This window comes from Salvelinus alpinus, chromosome 9, assembly GCF_045679555.1.
Source record: "Salvelinus alpinus chromosome 9, SLU_Salpinus.1, whole genome shotgun sequence".
Taxonomy (NCBI): Eukaryota; Metazoa; Chordata; class Actinopteri; order Salmoniformes; family Salmonidae; genus Salvelinus; species Salvelinus alpinus.
In genome coordinates, this window is record NC_092094.1 from 32,315,066 (window position 1) to 32,331,018 (window position 15,953).

The window sequence follows — 15,953 nt, forward strand, 5'->3', positions numbered from 1 at the left end:
GTGGGGTTGAAGTGGGGTTGAAGTGGGGTTGAAGTAGGGGTTGCAGTGGGGTTGAAGTAGGGGTTGCAGTGGGGTTGCAGTAGGGTTGAAGTAGGGGTTCCAGTGGGGTTGCAGTGGGGTTGCAGTGGGGTTGAAGTAGGGGTTCCAGTGGGGTTGCAGTGGGGTTGCAGTGGGGTTGAAGTAGGGGTTGCAGTGGGGTTGAAGTGGGGTTGAAGTAGGGGTTGCAGTGGGGTTGAATTAGGGGTTGCAGTGGGGTTGCAGTGGGGTTGAAGTAGGGGTTGCAGTGGGGTTGCAGTGGGGTTGAAGTAGTGGTTGCTGTGGGGTTGCAGTGGGGTTGAAGTAGGGGTTGCAGTGGGGTTGAAGTAGGGGTTGCAGTGGGGTTGCAGTGGGGTTGAAGTAGGGGTTGCAGTGGGGTTGCAGTGGGGTTGAAGTAGGGGTTGCAGTGGGGTTGCAGTGGGGTTGAAGTAGGGGTTGCAGTGGGGTTGCAATGGGGTTGACGTAGGGGTTGCAGTGGGGTTGAAGTAGGGGTTGCAGTGGGGTTGAAGAAGGGGTTGCAGTGGGGTTGAAGTGGGGTTGAAGTAGGGGTTGCAGTGGGGTTGCAATGGGGTTGACGTAGGGGTTGCAGTGGGGTTGAAGTAGGGGTTGCAGTGGGGTTGAAGAAGGGGTTGCAGTGGGGTTGAAGTAGGGGTTGCAGTGGGGTTGCAGTGGGGTTGTAATGAGGTTGTATGAGTGGTTTGGGAGTTTGCGTTACTGTAGGATTTTTGTTAGAGTTCAAATGTTATTTTTGCTTTGGAGCTAAAATGGGTTTTTAAGGAGCCATAGCTCAAAACAAACACAGTCTCTAGTTTACCCAACGCTAAACACACTGACACACACAGAGGACCACAGCTACCCCAGACCCAGGCCCAGACCCAGACCCAGACCCAGGCCCAGACCCAGGCCCAGACCCAGGCCCAGACCCAGACCCAGGCCCAGACCCAGACCCAGCTGAGCTGCATACTTCACTGAAGACCTTCATGATATACGCATACTAATTCTTATTTCTGTATAAATATAGAACTCTATAAAGTACATATGTATTTAAAACTAATTAAATGTTTGCATATTCATCACTTTTCACTATAACTGCTTCAGAGATTTAACATGTTAACAGGGTGGAAATTACATTTACCTTACTGAAGAGACTAAAATGGTGAACACTGTGGAGGCTAAAAAGAGTGTATGTAGAGTTGTTGTAGTTGTATAACATGATAAACAAAACCCAACAGTACGGACCCCCGACATCACTCTCTCTGTTTTCAAGTGATATATCACGCCTCATATCTATTAACACAGTGACCAAGGGAGCTTTTATGTGTTGTATGTGTGTATGTGTGTTCTGATAACAGTTGTGATCCCTATGGTCGAACTCACAGGAGCCGAAAAGAAAGGTGAAGAAAGACAACGAAAAAGAAAGGGAAGAAGAGAGAGCTAGAAGTCAGAACAATCATCTGGACAGTGGGCCAGAGAACGGCTCATTTATGGGTAATTCACCGCAGCTGAGGATAAAAAATACTGCAGGTAGCTGGTGTTAACATAGAGGAGTAGTTGAAGTAGCTGGCACGATGATAAGAGAAATAGCTGTTGTGTGTGTTGCACTGCTGCATATACTGTATTATGTTCTACCTCTGTTGTAGATATCATATTATGTCTTTGTAGATGTGGCGGTAATTTCTTGGTTAAAGCACACGACCAACAACCCATGCCAACCTAAAGTTATACCGCTGGTACCCAACATGTTGGTTGAGGACCTGCTTGTGGGTCGTAGCTAGTTCATCCTCCCAGCTAAAGCATCTATTAAAACTAGCAGAATTAAATTAATGTGGTTAAGTCACATATTAAACATGATTCTTTAATTTGTCCTAAATAATAGCCATCACTCGGCCATCAGTGCATTAGCATGTCATTATTGTACCATATATCCTAGTCTCTTACCTTTGTAGCTGAGTTTGACTCTGGGTACATTCTGTTTGAGACTTTCTTCAGAGGGCAGGAGGACCAGCAGTATTATCCCCAGAAGCAGCAGCCCTGGGTGGGCTAGAGACAGCCTAATCCTCCCCTGACTTCCAGCGGAGCTCCCGGACAGCCTCTCACCCTGGCTCCTCTCCCAAGGATCAGGATTTGTTCCTCCAGTCTTCATGATGAGAGAGTGGAGGTTTTCTTCTCTCTTCTGCTACTGTTCCTCAACCGTCCTGAAAGGAGGAGGAAAGCAATGTCAGGAGTTAAAGAGTTAAGGGAGGTCTCTCTCTTCTCTCTCTTCTCTCTCTTCCTCTCTTTCTACCTCTCGCATCCTCTCTCTATTCCTGTGTGTGTGTGTGTGTGTGTGTGTGTGTGTGTGTGTGTGTGTGTGTGTGTGTGTGTGTGTGTGTGTGTGTGTGTGTGTGTGTGTGTGTGTGTGTGTGTGTGTGTGTGTGTGTGTGTGTGTGTGTGTGTGTGTGTGTGTGTGTGAGAGAGAGTATTCAGCTGTTTCTACATGGTACCCTATAGGCATGCTGTTCTCTGTACCAGGCCTACATCAGCTGTTGCCTGTCCCTGCCTCTCCTATTGTGTCCATCTACATCTGTTTAACCAAAACAAAAGGTCAGGCCAACAAAAACAGCCGTCGTCTTTCACACATCCATCCTTCTTTCTAAAGTCTCTCTCTCCTCGCTTCTCTCCCGCTCTCCTTCTCTATCTGTCTCTTTCTTTCTCATGCTAAACTCTTTTCATTATGTATAGATGTATGGCTTACATTTGAGCCAGTTTGCAACAGCAGGAAAATAATACTGCAGCAACAGGAAATGTTCATTATTATGTGGATTATAATTAATCAACCTTTTTTGTAGGGGTTGATAAATGTCTAAAAATTCTTTATGAAAATTACAACATTTAGAAGCCTTTTAAAACTTGAAATACACTACAAGTTCGCATTACAATTCCTGCAACAACATGATGATCAAATTAAGATATGGTATCTGTACCTAAATGCCAAAATGATTCTAGCCCATGGTTCTGCATTAGGCTGATGACCCAGTCTCAGAGAGCTGTTAAGACCAAGTTTATACCAATAATACTGCCGTTAGACAGGACGGATGGATAGAGAGTACAGCAAAGTGTTTAGGGGCAGGCTACGGTGAGAGGACATTGACTTATTGGTTATTGTTTAGTCAGTAGAGGTTCAGAGGTGACACTAGGGGTGAGACTAAGGGTGACACAAGGGGAGAGACCTGTAGGGCTGAGTAACTAATAACACTGCAGTGTCCTCTCATAACGTTCGGTATTTCCTTGCAGTGATACATCCCACATATTCCATCTTGTTAATGATTAACTAACCAATCACAAATGAAGGTTTCAGAATGCAGATCCTCCCCTCTCTCACCGTCTCTCTTTCACTACCTCCCTCTCTCTCCTCCCTCTCTCACTCTCTCTCTGCCCCCCCCCCCCCCCCCCACACACAGATAACATACATCAACCTGTCTAGGTTGAACATAAATAATGTCAGACTAAATTAATGAATGTGATTCATTCTACATACACATTCTATAACAGAAAACATTTATCCAAGTTACCAAGTTAGATAGAAAGCAAAAGAGAGAGAGGGAGAGAGGGAGAGAGGGAGAGAGAGAGAGAGAGAGAGAGAGAGAGAGAGAGAGAGAGAGAGAGAGAGAGAGAGAGAGAGAGAGAGAGAGAGAGAGAGAGAGAGAGAGTTAAATGGAATGTATCCCCAAATTGGCAGAGATACACCAAATCATCCCTGTTTAGACAAACAGGAATCAGAGCTGAGGCAGTACAACTAGCTCTCACAGTCTCAAGTCAGAATTAGACGTTCATCTATGTTTCTCAAACGTCACATTTCGAAGTAGTTCCAAGCGTCAAATTTCAAAAGTGTTTATGGTTAAGTTTAGGCATTAACTCCAAACTTTTAAGGTTAGGGTTAAGTTTAGGCATTAACTCAGAAGTCTTAAGGTTATGCATTAACTGCGAATGGTTAAGGTAAGGGTTAAGGTTTGGGGTAGAAACAACTTTCTATCGCTGGATTGGAACCAGAGTATGTGAGCGGAGCTGGACCGGAGCGAGGTGCGGAGCGTGCCCGATTTGACTGGAGCGCGGAGCCAGATTCCCAAAGGCTGGAGAGTTGGCCTTTTCACCCGCTCCAATTTCGCTCCAGTAGCACTCCAGTAGCGCTCACTTCACAAGCTCAGGGCATGGCCGGCCCAGCATGCATTTGTAGTCTACTTGTGTGCTGCGATAGCCCCTTGCTTTAGCTACTGTCATGGAGTTTGCTAAATATTTTCATAAAGAAATTGATAAAACACACAGGTGCTAAATCAGACCAAGAGCAAGAGAGGGAGTGTGGTGATGTAGTGTCCACCACTAAATAATCATTGTGGAATCTGAAAACACATGTATATCGAAAGCATGATGGTGTATTTACTGTGTGCACTTGCTAAAAGAAAGGAACGAGGTGGGTATAGATAACTAAGTGTGTCATTGTAGCAAAATATTTATTAAACAAAAATCTGATCTCTTAAACATTTGGTTAATTTTTGTTCTACATTTTTTTAATGTTTGTAATTTAGCAGACGCTCTTATCCAGAGCGAGTGCATACATTTTCGATTATCTATACAATAGGCCATAATTGATTTTGACCCAAAAGACCGGGCTATTCCCATGCTCAAGGAAAATGTCATTTTGATTGAGTTATTCTGCCTAAAAACATTTACACCTACTTATAGAATATATATTTTTTTTTTAACTGTAACTCTCTGCCCAGCCTGGAAAAATAGTCGCCAAAAGGGTGTTTAGCATCCCCAGCGGCTCTGCAAGTGAGGAGAGGATATTCTCAGCTGCTGGCTTGCTCTACAGGCACCATCACATGAGCCTGAAGCCACAGACGGGCAAAACTCGTGTTTCTTAAAATTAATTCAAAAAAAATATTTCAAAGGTATGTCCCTACCAGCCTTTTGAGTCGCACTCGCAAATGCTTCACAATTTGGAGAGGCAGTTTTTTTTCCTGTGAGCGCGGAGCGGTTGGAAAGGACATGGAGTGACAAAGGGAGGAGCAGGATTTACAACAGCTCAACTCCGCTCACATGAGTCCTTTGGCACCAGAGGCAGATGCTTACACCCATCTGCCATCCCCGTCCACAACGCCCTAGCAAAACCGAAACCTACTTGAAGTTAACAGCGCTCACTGTTGCCCCTAGTGGCCGGTCATCTCCCGACAACCTCAGACATGGATGGATGTTGAATACTGACTTGTTTCACAGGTGACCTGGCTGGGCATGAATCCATCCACAACACACACCCATCTCTCTATAGCCCTGTACTGAAGTAGTCTAGAAAACCTGGCCCTGGGCAACACAGTGACTAGGGTCTGGTTTCAATGATGGATTCCTTTGGCAGAAGAACTACGTCAATGCCCACATCATTACTTTATCTGCTTGAATAAAATACTAAATAATAGCGAGCAAGATGGAGATCAGGGAGGTTATTTCTCTCTGAGTGCTTTTCGCAAGGGGATATAGTTTGCAAGGTTTTGCCTGCAAACTTTGGTTTTGAATCACAACGTTCTGGCATGTCTGCCTCGCGATTTGTTCGTAGTCACTATGTTGCCTAGGGTCGGGTTTTCAAGACTAGTACTGAAGAGGATTAGGGATTGATAGAACAGACTGATGTTTATTTGGATGAAGCGTCTCAGCCCCTAGATAATGTATCAGGGTGTGTGTGTTTATGTGTAAGAGATATAGTCGTTGTGGGGATCTTCCTCCCTCACATCAGGGGGTGATGACAAGATCTAGACCAGGCGAGTAACGTTCACGCTTGAACACCCATATTACACACGCACACGCACGCAGGCACGCACACACACACAAACCATTCTATCAGTGCCTCTGCAGAATCTGTGTTGAAGAATGCAGTGTTAACAGAGAGGGAAGCTCAAGTGTAATGAGATCAACAACCCTCTCAGCCAGCTCTGATAGAGATTATAGATATGAGGGAGGAGGCAGTGGGCAGTGGGCTTAGCTCTACTAAACACTATTGGAGAGAGTGAGTTAGAATGTCAGAGAGAAGTACAGCCCTACTAAAGTATTAGAAAAACGTCAGATCACGTATGTGGTCAGATCACGTATGTGACATGATAGAAATAGAAATAGAGAGAGAGAGAGAGAGAGAGTGTGTGTGTGTGTGTGTGTGCGTGTGCGTGTGCGTGTGCGTGCGTGCGTGCGTGCGTGCGTGTGTGTGTGTGTGCGTGCGCGCATGTGTGTGCAGTTTGTGCAGTTGGGTGGGGTTTGGTTTGGTATGTCAGTCAATGGAGGCTTTGACCTCAGACCTACTGACTGTCTCTGGAGAATATGTAACTATGGCTCTATTTTACACTGGACACTCTAATACTGAAGGCACCATTCATCTAGATAGAGCACATGAGAGGGAGAGAGAGAGAAAGATGGAGAAGTAAAGATGGAAGTAGTGAGAGAATTGGTTGCCCAGCCAGTGCCATGCAAGTTAAGCTAACATCCCTGTTTCCTCGCAGGCTACATTAGGTGTGTGAGCGTGTGTGTGTGTGTGTTCGTCTGTGTGTCTGTGTGTGTGTGTTTCCTGGCGGACCAACAGTAACTATTATATTTGGCAGGGTGGGCGGCACACGGTGAAGGGGGCAATGGGAAATGGTTATGATAGTGACAGATCCAAAGCTAATAGTTCACACACACACACACACACACACACACACACACACACACACACACACACACACACACACACACACACACACACACACACACACACACACACACACACACACACACACACACACACACACACACCATGTAGAGTCTGGATGGTGTTAAGTTCAGTTACAGTGTGTGGTGTTCAGCCCTACAAAATGATGTCTCATCAAAATTAAGGCATTCCTCTTTGAATTACCAAACTGTTTGCCAAAATGTTCTGAACCATGACACACCCAACCAAAAAGCTCTCGAGGGGCTAGGGTCAGTCTGTTATATCTGGAATATTTCTCCTGTCTTATCTGGTGTCCTGTGTGAATTTAAGTATGCTCTCTCTCTCTCTCTCTCTCTCTCTCTCTCTCTCTCTCTCTCTCTCTCTCTCTCTCTCTCTCTCTCTCTCTCTCTCTCTCTCTCTCTCTCTCTCTCTCTCTCTCTCTCTCTCTCTCTCTCTCTCTCTCTGTATCCGGAGCACTTCCCTCCGAACATTACCCTAAGTAAAGCATTTAGCTGTCTGTGAGGGAGACAGAAAGAGAGAGGGATAGACCACCCTTGGTAAAGCATTATCTACCAATGTTGTAGCCAGTAAGTAAGCCATTATCACATCTGTCAAGGACAAAGTGCATTAGACGTTCTATTACTATAGATTACACACACAGTATTCCCTGACCAGTGACACATACTTGGTGAAATAATAGATGTAATTGGTTTTAGCTCTCAGGACTTGAACTGTTTTTCTTGGCAACAGTCAATCATGTTTTCTTCTACAGTTTAAGAAAGCATGTTGCTAACCCCCATGTGGTTCTATGTGAGTCTGTCTACTAGGCTAAATACACGACTGACGCTATGTTATGTTGAAACAATACACAACATAAAATATACCAGCAACATTTAAATAATCTCTATTCGCTATTAACTCTCATAATAAAACCATGTTAAGAGAGAACTATAATAAAACAGTGTTAAGAGAGAACTATAATAAAACAGTATTGAGAGAACTAAAATAAAACAGTGTTGAGAGAACTATAATAAAACAGTGTTGAGAGAACTATAATAAAACAGTGTTTAGAGAGAACAATAATAAAACAGTGTTGAGAGAACACTAATAAAACAGTGTTGAGAGAACTATAATAAAACAGTGTTAAGAGAACTATAATAAAACAGTGTTGAGAGAACTATAATAAAACAGTGTTTAGAGAGAACAATAATAAAACAGTGTTAAGAGAACTATAATAAAACAGTGTTAAGAGAACTATAATAAAACAGTGTTAAGAGAGAACTATAATAAAACAGTGTTAAGAGAACTATAATAAAACAGTGTTAAGAGAACTATAATAAAACAGTGTTGAGAGAACTATAATAAAACAGTGTTTAGAGAGAACTATAATAAAACAGTGTTTAGAGAACTATAATAAAACAGTGTTTAGAGAACTATAATAAAACAGTGTTAAGAGAGAACTATAATAAAACAGTGTTGAGAGAACAATAATAAAACAGTGTTGAGAGAACAATAATAAAACAGTGTTTAGAGAACTATAACAAAAACAGTGTTGAGAGAGAACTATAATAAAACAGTGTTAAGAGAACTATAATAAAACAGTGTTAAGAGAACTATAATAAAACAGTGTTAAGAGAACTATAATAAAACAGTGTTAAGAGAACTATAATAAAACAGTGTTAAGAGAACTATAATAAAACAGTGTTGAGAGAACTATAATAAAACAGTGTTGAGAGAACTATAATAAAACAGTGTTTAGAGAGAACAATAATAAAACAGTGTTAAGAGAACTATAATAAAACAGTGTTGAGAGAGAACTATAATAAAACAGTGTTTAGAGAGAACAATAATAAAACAGTGTTAAGAGAACTATAATAAAACAGTGTTAAGAGAGAACTATAATAAAACAGTGTTAAGAGAACTATAATAAAACAGTGTTAAGAGAACTATAATAAAACAGTGGTGAGAGAACTATAATAAAACAGTGTTAAGAGAGAACTATAATAAAACAGTGTTAAGAGAGAACTATAATAAAACAGTGTTGAGAGAACTATAATAAAACAGTGTTTAGAGAGAACTATAATAAAACAGTGTTAAGAGAACTATAATAAAACAGTGTTGAGAGAACTATAATAAAACAGTGTTTAGAGAGAACTATAATAAAACAGTGTTAAGAGAACTATAATAAAACAGTGTTAAGAGAACTATAATAAAACAGTGTTAAGAGAACTATAATAAAACAGTGTTAAGAGAACTATAATAAAACAGTGTTGAGAGAACTATAATAAAACAGTGTTAAGAGAACTATAATAAAACAGTGTTTAGAGAACTATAATAAAACAGTGTTTAGAGAACTATAATAAAACAGTGTTGAGAGAACTATAATAAAACAGTGTTGAGAGAACAATAATAAAACAGTGTTGAGAGAACTATAATAAAACAGTGTTGAGAGAACAATAATAAAACAGTGTTTAGAGAACTATAACAAAAACAGTGTTGAGAGAGAACTATAATAAAACAGTGTTAAGAGAACTATAATAAAACAGTGTGAAGAGAACTATAATAAAACAGTGTTAAGAGAACTATAATAAAACAGTGTTAAGAGAACTATAATAAAACAGTGTTAAGAGAACTATAATAAAACAGTGTTAAGAGAACTATAATAAAACAGTGTTAAGAGAACTATAATAAAACAGTGTTAAGAGAACTATAATAAAACAGTGTTAAGAGAACTATAATAAAACAGTGTTAAGAGAACTATAATAAAACAGTGTTAAGAGAACTATAATAAAACAGTGTTGAGAGAACTATAATAAAACAGTGTTGAGAGAACTATAATAAAACAGTGTTTAGAGAGAACAATAATAAAACAGTGTTAAGAGAACTATAATAAAACAGTGTTGAGAGAGAACTATAATAAAACAGTGTTTAGAGAGAACAATAATAAAACAGTGTTAAGAGAACTATAATAAAACAGTGTTAAGAGAGAACTATAATAAAACAGTGTTAAGAGAACTATAATAAAACAGTGTTAAGAGAACTATAATAAAACAGTGGTGAGAGAACTATAATAAAACAGTGTTAAGAGAGAACTATAATAAAACAGTGTTAAGAGAGAACTATAATAAAACAGTGTTTAGAGAGAACAATAATAAAACAGTGTTAAGAGAACTATAATAAAACAGTGTTAAGAGAACTATAATAAAACAGTGTTAAGAGAGAACTATAATAAAACAGTGTTAAGAGAACTATAATAAAACAGTGTTAAGAGAACTATAATAAAACAGTGTTGAGAGAACTATAATAAAACAGTGTTTAGAGAGAACTATAATAAAACAGTGTTAAGAGAACTATAATAAAACAGTGTTGAGAGAACTATAATAAAACAGTGTTTAGAGAGAACTATAATAAAACAGTGTTAAGAGAACTATAATAAAACAGTGTTAAGAGAACTATAACAAAAACAGTGTTGAGAGAGAACTATAATAAAACAGTGTTAAGAGAACTATAATAAAACAGTGTTAAGAGAGAACTATAATAAAACAGTGTTTAGAGAACTATAATAAAACAGTGTTAAGAGAACTATAATAAAACAGTGGTGAGAGAACTATAATAAAACAGTGTTAAGAGAGAACTATAATAAAACAGTGTTAAGAGAGAACTATAATAAAACAGTGTTTAGAGAGAACAATAATAAAACAGTGTTAAGAGAACTATAATAAAACAGTGTTAAGAGAACTATAATAAAACAGTGTTAAGAGAGAACTATAATAAAACAGTGTTAAGAGAACTATAATAAAACAGTGTTAAGAGAACTATAATAAAACAGTGTTGAGAGAACTATAATAAAACAGTGTTGAGAGAACTATAATAAAACAGTGTTTAGAGAGAACTATAATAAAACAGTGTTAAGAGAACTATAATAAAACAGTGTTAAGAGAACTATAATAAAACAGTGTTAAGAGAACTATAATAAAACAGTGTTAAGAGAACTATAATAAAACAGTGTTGAGAGAACTATAATAAAACAGTGTTAAGAGAACTATAATAAAACAGTGTTTAGAGAACTATAATAAAACAGTGTTTAGAGAACTATAATAAAACAGTGTTGAGAGAACTATAATAAAACAGTGTTGAGAGAACAATAATAAAACAGTGTTGAGAGAACTATAATAAAACAGTGTTGAGAGAACAATAATAAAACAGTGTTTAGAGAACTATAACAAAAACAGTGTTGAGAGAGAACTATAATAAAACAGTGTTAAGAGAACTATAATAAAACAGTGTGAAGAGAACTATAATAAAACAGTGTTAAGAGAACTATAATAAAACAGTGTTAAGAGAACTATAATAAAACAGTGTTAAGAGAACTATAATAAAACAGTGTTAAGAGAACTATAATAAAACAGTGTTAAGAGAACTATAATAAAACAGTGTTAAGAGAACTATAATAAAACAGTGTTAAGAGAACTATAATAAAACAGTGTTAAGAGAACTATAATAAAACAGTGTTAAGAGAACTATAATAAAACAGTGTTGAGAGAACTATAATAAAACAGTGTTGAGAGAACTATAATAAAACAGTGTTTAGAGAGAACAATAATAAAACAGTGTTAAGAGAACTATAATAAAACAGTGTTGAGAGAGAACTATAATAAAACAGTGTTTAGAGAGAACAATAATAAAACAGTGTTAAGAGAACTATAATAAAACAGTGTTAAGAGAGAACTATAATAAAACAGTGTTAAGAGAACTATAATAAAACAGTGTTAAGAGAACTATAATAAAACAGTGGTGAGAGAACTATAATAAAACAGTGTTAAGAGAGAACTATAATAAAACAGTGTTAAGAGAGAACTATAATAAAACAGTGTTTAGAGAGAACAATAATAAAACAGTGTTAAGAGAACTATAATAAAACAGTGTTAAGAGAACTATAATAAAACAGTGTTAAGAGAGAACTATAATAAAACAGTGTTAAGAGAACTATAATAAAACAGTGTTAAGAGAACTATAATAAAACAGTGTTGAGAGAACTATAATAAAACAGTGTTTAGAGAGAACTATAATAAAACAGTGTTAAGAGAACTATAATAAAACAGTGTTGAGAGAACTATAATAAAACAGTGTTTAGAGAGAACTATAATAAAACAGTGTTAAGAGAACTATAATAAAACAGTGTTAAGAGAACTATAATAAAACAGTGTTAAGAGAACTATAATAAAACAGTGTTAAGAGAACTATAATAAAACAGTGTTGAGAGAACTATAATAAAACAGTGTTAAGAGAACTATAATAAAACAGTGTTTAGAGAACTATAATAAAACAGTGTTTAGAGAACTATAATAAAACAGTGTTGAGAGAACTATAATAAAACAGTGTTGAGAGAACAATAATAAAACAGTGTTGAGAGAACTATAATAAAACAGTGTTGAGAGAACAATAATAAAACAGTGTTTAGAGAACTATAACAAAAACAGTGTTGAGAGAGAACTATAATAAAACAGTGTTAAGAGAACTATAATAAAACAGTGTGAAGAGAACTATAATAAAACAGTGTTAAGAGAACTATAATAAAACAGTGTTAAGAGAACTATAATAAAACAGTGTTAAGAGAACTATAATAAAACAGTGTTAAGAGAACTATAATAAAACAGTGTTAAGAGAACTATAATAAAACAGTGTTAAGAGAACTATAATAAAACAGTGTTAAGAGAACTATAATAAAACAGTGTTAAGAGAACTATAATAAAACAGTGTTAAGAGAACTATAATAAAACAGTGTTGAGAGAACTATAATAAAACAGTGTTAAGAGAACTATAATAAAACAGTTTTGAGAGAACTATAATAAAACAGTGTTGAGAGAACTATAATAAAACAGTGTTGAGAGAACTATAATGAAACAGTGTTAAGAGAACTATAATAAAACAGTGTTGAGAGAACAATAATAAAACAGTGTTGAGAGAGAACTATAATAAAACAGTGTTGAGAGAACTAAAATAAAACAGTGTTGAGAGAACTATAATAAAACAGTGTTGAGAGAACTATAATAAAACAGTGTTGAGAGAACTATAATAAAACAGTGTTGAGAGAACTATAATAAAACAGTGTTTAGAGAGAACTATAATAAAACAGTGTTTAGAGAGAACTATAATAAAACAGTGTTAAGAGAACTATAATAAAACAGTGTTGAGAGAACTATAATAAAACAGTGTTTAGAGAGAACTATAATAAAACAGTGTTAAGAGAGAACTATAATAAAACAGTGTTAAGAGAACTATAATAAAACAGTGTTAAGAGAACTATAATAAAACAGTGGTGAGAGAACTATAATAAAACAGTGTTAAGAGAGAACTATAATAAAACAGTGTTAAGAGAGAACTATAATAAAACAGTGTTTAGAGAGAACAATAATAAAACAGTGTTAAGAGAACTATAATAAAACAGTGTTAAGAGAACTATAATAAAACAGTGTTAAGAGAGAACTATAATAAAACAGTGTTAAGAGAACTATAATAAAACAGTGTTAAGAGAACTATAATAAAACAGTGTTGAGAGAACTATAATAAAACAGTGTTTAGAGAGAACTATAATAAAACAGTGTTAAGAGAACTATAATAAAACAGTGTTGAGAGAACTATAATAAAACAGTGTTTAGAGAGAACTATAATAAAACAGTGTTAAGAGAACTATAATAAAACAGTGTTAAGAGAACTATAATAAAACAGTGTTAAGAGAACTATAATAAAACAGTGTTAAGAGAACTATAATAAAACAGTGTTGAGAGAACTATAATAAAACAGTGTTAAGAGAACTATAATAAAACAGTGTTTAGAGAACTATAATAAAACAGTGTTTAGAGAACTATAATAAAACAGTGTTGAGAGAACTATAATAAAACAGTGTTGAGAGAACAATAATAAAACAGTGTTGAGAGAACTATAATAAAACAGTGTTGAGAGAACAATAATAAAACAGTGTTTAGAGAACTATAACAAAAACAGTGTTGAGAGAGAACTATAATAAAACAGTGTTAAGAGAACTATAATAAAACAGTGTGAAGAGAACTATAATAAAACAGTGTTAAGAGAACTATAATAAAACAGTGTTAAGAGAACTATAATAAAACAGTGTTAAGAGAACTATAATAAAACAGTGTTAAGAGAACTATAATAAAACAGTGTTAAGAGAACTATAATAAAACAGTGTTAAGAGAACTATAATAAAACAGTGTTAAGAGAACTATAATAAAACAGTGTTAAGAGAACTATAATAAAACAGTGTTGAGAGAACTATAATAAAACAGTGTTGAGAGAACTATAATGAAACAGTGTTAAGAGAACTATAATAAAACAGTGTTGAGAGAACAATAATAAAACAGTGTTGAGAGAGAACTATAATAAAACAGTGTTGAGAGAACTAAAATAAAACAGTGTTGAGAGAACTATAATAAAACAGTGTTGAGAGAACTATAATAAACCAGTGTTGAGAGAACTATAATAAAACAGTGTTGAGAGAACTATAATAAAACAGTGTTTAGAGAGAACTATAATAAAACAGTGTTTAGAGAGAACTATAATAAAACAGTGTTAAGAGAACTATAATAAAACAGTGTTGAGAGAACTATAATAAAACAGTGTTTAGAGAGAACTATAATAAAACAGTGTTAAGAGAACTATAATAAAACAGTGTTAAGAGAACTATAATAAAACAGTGTTAAGAGAACTATAATAAAACAGTGTTAAGAGAACTATAATAAAACAGTGTTGAGAGAACTATAATAAAACAATGTTAAGAGAACTATAATAAAACAGTGTTTAGAGAACTATAATAAAACAGTGTTTAGAGAACTATAATAAAACAGTGTTGAGAGAACTATAATAAAACAGTGTTGAGAGAACAATAATAAAACAGTGTTGAGAGAGAACTATAATAAAACAGTGTTAAGAGAACTATAATAAAACAGTGTGAAGAGAACTATAATAAAACAGTGTTAAGAGAACTATAATAAAACAGTGTTAAGAGAACTATAATAAAACAGTGTTAAGAGAACTATAATAAAACAGTGTTAAGAGAACTATAATAAAACAGTGTTAAGAGAACTATAATAAAACAGTGTTAAGAGAACTATAATAAAACAGTGTTAAGAGAACTATAATAAAACAGTGTTAAGAGAACTATAATAAAACAGTGTTAAGAGAACTATAATAAAACAGTGTTGAGAGAACTATAATAAAACAGTGTTGAGAGAACTATAATAAAACAGTGTTTAGAGAGAACAATAATAAAACAGTGTTAAGAGAACTATAATAAAACAGTGTTGAGAGAGAACTATAATAAAACAGTGTTTAGAGAGAACAATAATAAAACAGTGTTAAGAGAACTATAATAAAACAGTGTTAAGAGAGAACTATAATAAAACAGTGTTAAGAGAACTATAATAAAACAGTGTTAAGAGAACTATAATAAAACAGTGGTGAGAGAACTATAATAAAACAGTGTTAAGAGAGAACTATAATAAAACAGTGTTAAGAGAGAACTATAATAAAACAGTGTTTAGAGAGAACAATAATAAAACAGTGTTAAGAGAACTATAATAAAACAGTGTTAAGAGAACTATAATAAAACAGTGTTAAGAGAGAACTATAATAAAACAGTGTTAAGAGAACTATAATAAAACAGTGTTAAGAGAACTATAATAAAACAGTGTTGAGAGAACTATAATAAAACAGTGTTTAGAGAGAACTATAATAAAACAGTGTTAAGAGAACTATAATAAAACAGTGTTGAGAGAACTATAATAAAACAGTGTTTAGAGAGAACTATAATAAAACAGTGTTAAGAGAACTATAATAAAACAGTGTTAAGAGAACTATAATAAAACAGTGTTAAGAGAACTATAATAAAACAGTGTTAAGAGAACTATAATAAAACAGTGTTGAGAGAACTATAATAAAACAGTGTTAAGAGAACTATAATAAAACAGTGTTTAGAGAACTATAATAAAACAGTGTTTAGAGAACTATAATAAAACAGTGTTGAGAGAACTATAATAAAACAGTGTTGAGAGAACAATAATAAAACAGTGTTGAGAGAACTATAATAAAACAGTGTTGAGAGAACAATAATAAAACAGTGTTTGGAGAACTATAACAAAAACAGTGTTGAGAGAGAACTATAATAAAACAGTGTTAAGAGAACTATAATAAA

General features: G+C 35.0%; 1 protein-coding gene across 2 annotated transcripts in view; it reads right to left on the bottom strand.

Annotated features, from left to right (window-relative positions):
• The window catches only part of LOC139584657 (semaphorin-3D-like), a 76,466-nt gene that overhangs the window by 46,163 nt on the left and 14,350 nt on the right, over positions 1-15,953 (bottom strand). For both annotated transcript variants that reach the window (XM_071416758.1, XM_071416757.1), the window contains exon 2: positions 1,975-2,231. In XM_071416758.1, the coding sequence (XP_071272859.1) occupies positions 1,975-2,179 (205 nt within the window). In that variant the 5' untranslated portion in view covers positions 2,180-2,231. The remainder of the gene's footprint in view (positions 1-1,974; positions 2,232-15,953) is intronic.